At 41.1% G+C, this 8,629-nt stretch overlaps 1 protein-coding gene across 4 annotated transcripts in view; it reads right to left on the bottom strand.

The window, feature by feature from the left end:
• asgrl2 (asialoglycoprotein receptor-like 2) overlaps positions 1 to 1,389 on the bottom strand; it is an 18,295-nt gene extending 16,906 nt beyond the window's left edge. For 3 of the 4 annotated variants that reach the window (XM_046329214.1, XM_046329216.1, XM_046329215.1), the window contains exon 1: positions 1,128 to 1,389. In XM_046329214.1, coding sequence (XP_046185170.1) covers positions 1,128 to 1,233 — 106 coding nt within the window. In that variant the 5' untranslated portion in view covers positions 1,234 to 1,389. The remainder of the gene's footprint in view (positions 1 to 1,127) is intronic. The other variant, XM_046329213.1, reaches the window with a different exon arrangement.
• Positions 1,390 to 8,629: the final 7,240 nt, after the last annotated feature.

Below are 8,629 nucleotides of genomic sequence, written 5' to 3'. Positions count from 1 at the left end.
CCTGAGGACTCTAACCAAGCGGTTCTTAAAATACTTACCCAGTGCATCTCAAACCTCTTCTTACCTTGGGACTCTAGCCCAGTGGATCTCAAACCTCTTCTTACCTTGGGACTCTAGCCTAGTGGATCTCAAACCTCTTCTTATCTTGGGACTCTAGCCTAGTGGATCTCAAACCTCTTCTTATCTTGGGACTCTAGCCCAGTGGATCTCAAACCTCTTCTTACCTTGGGACTCTAGCCCAGTGGATCTCAAACCTCTTCTTACCTTGGGACTCTAGCCTAGTGGATCTCAAACCTCTTCTTACCTTGGGACTCTAGCCCAGTGGATCTCAAACCTCTTCTTACCTTGGGACTCTAGCCTAGTGGATCTCAAACCTCTTCTTACCTTGGGACTCTAGCCTAGTGGATCTCAAACCTCTTCTTATCTTGGGACTCTAGCCCAGTGGATCTCAAACCTCTTCTTACATTGGGACTCTAGCCCAGTGGATCTCAAACCTTTCTTCAGGTACCTCCAGCTTTTCCATGTATTGGATTTATTTATTAGAGCAAACACACCCGATTCAACTTGTCAACTAATCATCAAGCCCTTGACTAGGTCAATCAGGTGAGCTAGTTCAGGGCTAAATCAAAGTTGTAAAATGTCTGGTCTCCCAAGGAGAGTTTTGGGAAGCACTGATCTAAAGCACTGAAACATCACACACACAACCACACCACATACACTACACACACAAACTACACAAACACTACACACACAACCACACACACACACTCACACTACACACACAAACACACACACCCACACCATGCACACTACACACACAACCACACACACACACACACACACAATCACACATACAAAACACACAACCACACACACACACTATACACATGACCACACACACACACAACCCCACAAACACCATACACACAACATACAACCACACACACACATAACCACACACAAACACCACACACACACAACCGCACACACCATACACAACCACACGCACACACCATACACAACCACACACACACACCATACACACGACACACACAACCACACACACACCACACAACCCCACAAACACCACACACATTACACACACATCACACACCACACACACACACCTTTGGTCCAGAAGGCTCGGTTGTCGCTGGTGTCTGTATTTTGGAAGTCGTCATGATATTCTGTAGTCATGACAACAGACCCCTGGACGGACCCAGGCTCCTTCATCACAACCTATTCTGTAAATATTCTAGTACTATTCTATAGATATTACAGTTCTATTCTATAGATATTATAGTTCTATTCTATAGTGAGTGGATGGATGGAAATCCAGAGTGCGTTCGCGACTAAGTCTCTGAGTGGTGTGTGTGTTTGGGACCCAAACTATCGGTCACTGCACCCCAACCTGCACTTTGAGCCACCTACTGAGTCTGTGTGAGTGTTGTGCTGTGTGTGTGTTTACCCTAACAGTAAAACTAACATTGGGACACGTGTGAGAAAGACCACCTTTGTCTCTCTCTCTCAAATCAAACTGTCTTTGTCACATGCGCCGAATACAACAGGTGTAGTAGACCTTACAGTGAAATGCTGAATACAACAGGTGTAGTAGACCTTACAGTGAAATGCTGAATATAACAGGTGTAGTAGACCTAACAGTGAAATGCTGAATACAACAGGTGTAGTAGACCTCACAGTGACATGCTGAATACAACAGGTGTAGTAGACCTCACAGTGAAATGCTGAATACAACAGGTGTAGTAGACCTCACAGTGAAATGCTGAATACAACAGGTGTAGTAGACATTACAGTGAAATGCTGAATATAACAGGTGTAGTAGACCTCACAGTGAAATGCCGAATACAACAGGTGTAGTAGACCTTACAGTGACATGCTGAATACAACAGGTGTAGTAGACCTTACAGTGAAATGCTGAATATAACAGGTGTAGTAGACCTCACAGTGAAATGCTGAATACAACAGGTATAGTAGACCTTACAGTGACATGCTGAATACAACAGGTGTAGTAGACCTCACAGTGACATGCTGAATACAACAGGTGTAGTAGACCTTACAGTGAAATGCTGAATACAACAGGTGTAGTAGACCTCACAGTGACATGCTGAATACAACAGGTGTAGTAGACCTCACAGTGAAATGCTGAATACAACAGGTGTAGTAGACCTCACAGTGAAATGCTGAATACAACAGGTGTAGTAGACATTACAGTGAAATGCTGAATATAACAGGTGTAGTAGACCTCACAGTGAAATGCCGAATACAACAGGTGTAGTAGACCTTACAGTGACATGCTGAATACAACAGGTGTAGTAGACCTTACAGTGAAATGCTGAATATAACAGGTGTAGTAGACCTCACAGTGAAATGCTGAATACAACAGGTATAGTAGACCTTACAGTGACATGCTGAATACAACAGGTGTAGTAGACCTTAAAGTGAAATGCTGAATACAACAGGTGTAGTAGACCTTACAGTGAAATGCTGAATACAACAGGTGTTGTAGACCTCACAGTGAAATGCTGAATACAACAGGTGTAGTAGACCTCACAGTGAAATGCTGAATACAACAGGTGTAGTAGACATTAGAGTGAAATGCTGAATACAACAGGTGTAGTAGACCTTACAGTGAAATGCTGAATACAACAGGTGTAGTAGACCTCACAGTGAAATGCTGAATACAACAGGTGTAGTAGACCTCACAGTGAAATGCTGAATACAACAGGTGTAGTAGACCTCACAGTGAAATGCTGAATACAACAGGTGTAGTAGACCTCACAGTGAAATGCCGAATACAACAGGTGTAGTAGACCTCACAGTGAAATGCTGAATACAACAGGTGTTCCTAAGGCTTCCACTAGATGTCAACCGTCTTTAGAACGTTGTTTCAGGCTTCGACTGTGAAGTGGGACCGGATGAGAGCTCTTTGAGTCAGTGGTCCGACAGAGAGCCAGGTCCTGGTTACGCGCATTTCACATGAGTGTGACCTGAACTGGACCTGAACGCGCTTTTGGATTTGTTTACCAAACTCCCTAACAAGAGGAACTATTTGGACATAAATTGACATAAATGATGGACATTATCGAACAAAACAAACATTTATTGTGGAACTGCGATTCCTGGGAAAGCATTCTGATGAAGATCATCAAAGTTAAGTGAACATCTATAATACTGTTTATGACTAATGTTGACTGCGCAACATGGCAGATATTTATTTTGGCTGGTTTGGGCTCTCAGATTATGCTTTTTCCGTAAAGTTTTTTAAAAGATCTGACACAGTGGTTGCATTAAGGAGAAGTGTATCTATATTTCCATGCATAACACTTGAATTTTCATCGACATTTATAATGAGTATTTCTGTGAATTCATGTGGCTCTCTGCACAATCACTGCATGTTTTAGAACTATTGAACCTAACGCACCAATGTAAAATGAGATTTTTTATATAAATATGCACTTTATAGAAAAAATACATACATGTATTGTGTAACATGAGGTCCGATCAGTGTCATCTAATGAAGATCATCAAAGGTTAGTGATTAATTTTATCTCTATTTGTGATTTTTGTGACTCCTCTCTTTGGCTGTAAAAATGGCTGGGTTTTTCTGTGGCTTGGTGGTGACCTAACATAATTGTTTGTGGAGCTTTCGCTGTAAAGTATTTTTGAATTCAGACACTGTGGCTGGATTAATGAGAATGTAATCTTTAAAATGGTGTAAAATACTTGTATGTTTGAGAAATTTGATTTATGAGATTTCTGTTGATTTGTATTTGGTGCCCTGCAATTTCATTGGCTGTTGGCGAGGCGGAACCCCAGTCCTAGACAGGTTAACTAGCCACGCCCCGAGTGAGGTCAGAAGAGCGTGTCGGTCTGATAGAACCGTCCTTTTCGACCAGAGTAATTAAAAGAACTGGCTAAGAATTAACATACTAGACCAGAACATTGCCAGGTTGCTGCAGTGCGTGTAAAGTGGTCTGAATCCTGAATCCTGAATAATCAACATGAGGTGTAGGCTAGAAGTTCTCCTCCCAGACAATCACTGGTACGGCTGATTAGCTGCCCTAAGTCAGAAATGGAGGAATGCATATCTAACAGGGGCCATCCCACTACGCTTCAAACCATCCAACCCTACTACGAGTCTTACATCACCATATTCTCCTACCCTCATCACCAATGGGAATCGTCGACATGGCTGGCTGTCTTCCAGAGTGAACAACAGTAGAAGAGACAGGTCTGGACCCTTTCGGGTGCTGCTGAAAGGCTAACAAGGCCTGGTTCCGACAGAATGGTGGTGAATGAGGACCCAAAAGCGACTTAGCGAAAACAGAGTCTTTATTCCAGTAAATGACAAAAGCAATAATCCTGGAAAAATCAAGTAGAAAACAAAACAGGAAAAAACTTAAATCCACTCGTAGTAACGAGGACAGACTGGAGACTCGACCATAGACTGCAGGTTGCTTCGGGAAGGCACCGACCGTAGCAGACTAAGACACCTGCTCACACGCAGCATCTGAAGGAGACAAAACACGACAGGGCGAGACAAGGACACAGCACGGCGAACATCATACAAGGATCCGACAAGGACAGAAGCGGAAAACAAGGGGAGAAATAGGGACTCTAATCAGAGGGCAAAATAGGGGACAGGTGTGAAAAGAGCAAATGAGTGAGTTAGGAGAATGAGGAACAGCTGGGAGCAGGAACGGAACGACAGAGAGAAGAGAGAGAGGGAGGGGGAGAGAGGGACAGAAAAAGGGAACGAACCCAACAAGACCAGCAGGGGGAAACGAACAGAAGGGAAAGCACAAGGACAAGACAATATATGACAAAACATGACAGAGATAGATGGCGAGTAAGGGCACTCACAAGTAAATACATTCATGATTTCTTATTTCAAACGGGCGGCAGTTTGTGTGCAAAGTATATGATTAATGTGAGAATAGTTCTAGAATGTATCCACGATAAGTGTCCCTTTTTCTCTCTCTCTCCCTTTTACCCCTCTCCAACTCTGTGTAACAAATCATCATATTGTCAGTCCGCTAGGGACTTTCTTCTCATGTATTAAGTGTGCATGTTATCCTGTTTACTCATTTTAGTAGCTAGTAAATAAATAATTAAACCAATTGGTGTAGTACTGAATCATGATTAAGGCTGGGTTTTTTGCAGATGCATAAGGTTACAACTGTTCAGAATGATGATATGGTAAGAGGCAATGATTAATCGGATGACTTTATTGATGTAATAGATACATACCTTATAGAGATAATTTCAGGAGATGGTAACTTTTGGGCTAGGGGGCAGTATTCGGATTTCTGATGATAGACGTGCCCAAAGTAAACTGTAATTGTAATTGGAGGCATTGGATAGAAAACACTCTGAAGTTTCTAAAACTAAAATAATGTCTGTAAGTATAACAGAACTGATATGGTAGGCGAAAACCCGAGGAAACTCCATCCAGGAAATGGGATTTTTTTGATGTGAGGGGTTTTCCATTGAAAGCATATTGACTATATAGGGGTTTAGCGCCCAGATTGCAGTTCCTATGGCTTCCACTAGATGTCAACAGTCTTTAGACATGGTTTGAGGCTTGTTTTCTTAAATGTGCGTGCTCTTCGTTCTTTTTCCTTACTATTGAATACCCTATCGTCCGGTTGAAGTATTATCGATTATTTAGATAATTGACAACCTGATGATTAATTATAAAGATCATTTGACATGTTTCGACGAACTTTACCGGTACTATTAGGATGTATTCGTCTGCATGTTTTGACCGCCTTTGAGCCAATGGATTACTGAACAAAACGCAACAACAAAACTTTTTTTTGTTTTGGGGATATAAAGAGGGACTTTTTCGAACAAAACAACCATTTATTGTGTAGCTGGGACCCTTTGGAATGCCAACAAAGGAAGATCTTCAAAGGTTAGTGATTTATTTTATCGCTATTTCTGACTGGAAAATGTTTGTATGCTTTTGTAAGCAGGGCGTCCTCAGATAATCGCATGGTATGCTTTCGCTGTAAAGCCTTTTTGAAATCTGACAAAGCAGCTGGATTAACAAGAAGTTCATCTTTTAACTGTATAACACTTGTATTTTCATGAATGCTTATTATTTCTATTTTTGTCATTTGAATTTGGCGCTCTGCAATTTCAACGGATGTTGTCAAGGTGGGATGCTAGCCTCCCAATGAGCTGAAAGAACTTAACTTCTTATGGGGATGCTTGCGTCTCACTTGGGGAAAAAACTGGGAAAATGCAGAGCGGCAAATTCAAATAATGATATAAAATCAAACATTCATTAAATCAAAATGTAAGATACTCAATTTAATCTACACTCGTTGTGAATCCAGCCAACATGTCAGATTTTAAAAAGCTTTTCGGCGAAAGCATTAAGAAGCTATTATAGCACTATGTCAATAAAGAGGGTAGCATATTTCAACCCTGCAAAACGCTGAAATAGAATATAAAACATGCATTACCTTTGATGGGCTTCTTTTGTTGGCACTCCAATATGTCCTATAAACATCACAATTGGTCCTTTATTTCGATTAATTCCGTCCATATATACCCAAAATGTCCATTTATAAAGCACGTTTGATCCATAAAAAACAGCTTACAAAAACAGAACGTCACTACAAAACATTTCAAAAGTTGCCTATAAACTTTGCCAAAATATTTCAAACTACTTTTGTAATACAACTGTAGGTATTTTTAAACGTTAATAATCGATCAAATTGAAGACGGGGCAATCTGTATTCAATACAGCAAGTAAACAAACCATGCATGCTCCTTTTTAACCTTGTTCCAGGATGTGCTTCTTCTTCTTTGCACAAATGAATAACATCAACCAAATTCTAAAGACTGGTGACATCCAGTGGAAGTGGTATTAAATGTAAAATGGTCCCTATCAATGGTCCCTTGGCAAAGACAACAGAGGGCACAGTCAGAGGCAAAAAAGAAAAAACATCTGAACAGTTAGTCCTCTGGGTTTTGCCTGCTACATAAGTTATGTTATAGTTACAGACTTGATTGAAACAGTTCTAGAAACTTCAGAGTGTTTTCTATCCACATCTACTAATCATATGCATATCATATATTCCTGGCATGAGTAGCAGGAAGTTGAAATTGGGCACGCTATTTATCCAAAAGTGAAAATGCTGCCCCCTATACCTTAAGAGGTTTTAAACAAACTCTTCCGTTGTGCCCCGAATCCAAGAATCCGAGTTTATTGTTACATGATTAATTGAATCGAGTAATAATTTAACATAGTTAGCGGATTAAATAAATAACAATCATCAGATTAATGAAAGTAAAGTCAAGACATTGGCTATGATGCTTAGCATTATTATTTTTCCCCTTCTCTGTTGATTCTCTCAAACTCTAGCAGGTTGGATGAGGAGCATCGCTGAACAGCTATTTTCAGGTCTCTCCAGAGATGTTAGATCGGGTTCAAGTCTGGCCTGTTGCTGGGCCACTCAAGGACATTCAGTGACTTGTCCCAAAGCCACTGATGCGCTGTCTTGGCTGTGTGTTTAGGGTTGTTCTCCTGTTGGAAGGTGAACCTTCATCCCAGTCTGAAGTCTTGAGCTCTCTGGTGAAAGTTTTATATATATATATATATGCCATTTAGCAGACGCTTTTATCCAAAGCGACTTACAGTGATGTGTGCATACATTCTACGTATGGGTGGTCCCGGGGATCGAACCCACTACCCTGCTCCATTCATCTTTTTCAACAGGGATCTCTCTGTACTTTGCTCCATTCATCTTTCCCTCGATCCTGACAAGTCTCCCAGTCCCTGCCGCCTAAAAATATCCCCACAGCATGATGCTGCCACCACCATGTTTCACCGTAGGGATGGTGCCAGGTTTCTTCCAGACGTGACGCTTGGCATTCAGACCAAAGAGTTAAATCTTGGTTTCATCAGAACAGAGAATCTTGTTTCTCATGGTCTGAGAGTCCTTTAGGTGCCTTTTGGCAAACTCCAAGCTGGCTGTCATGTGCCTTTTACTGAGGAGTGGCTTCCGTCTGACCACTCTACCATAATCACCTGATTGGTGGATTGCTGCAGAGATGGTTGTCCTTCTAGAAGGTTCTCCCATCTCCACAGAGGAGCTATGTCACAGTGACCATCGGGTTCTTGGTCACCTCCCTGACCAAGGCCCTTCACCCCCGATTGCTCAGTTTGGCCGGGCAGTGAACTCTAGGAAGAGTCTCGGTGGTTCTAAACTCCTTCCATTTAATAATTGTCTCGTCTTTGGCATCATTAAAACTGAAGACTTATTTATCAAATAATTCTCTTTAATTATTATTACGAGATGAAACTGATGAATCATGTAACTGTAATTAACGACGAAGTCTGGGCACCAAGGAAAATATTCAGATTACAAAGTTATAATTTTCCTAATATAACTTTCAGATATTTTAATATCTGCTCAATAATCTTCAAATTAATAAATTATTATTTACCTCACGTTAGTCTCATTCCAAACATCGTAAATAGTTGGTTATCTGCACAAACCCAGTCTTCACTATCCATACAGAGTCATCCATACATCACTTGTCTGAAATCCTTAATTTACTAACTAAGTAATTCACAGAAAGTCCAGCCTCT

This window comes from Oncorhynchus gorbuscha, linkage group LG25, assembly GCF_021184085.1.
Source record: "Oncorhynchus gorbuscha isolate QuinsamMale2020 ecotype Even-year linkage group LG25, OgorEven_v1.0, whole genome shotgun sequence".
NCBI lineage: Eukaryota > Metazoa > Chordata > Actinopteri > Salmoniformes > Salmonidae > Oncorhynchus > Oncorhynchus gorbuscha.
Note: the sequence above shows the minus strand (reverse complement) of the source record. Positions and strands in the feature narration are given on the sequence as shown.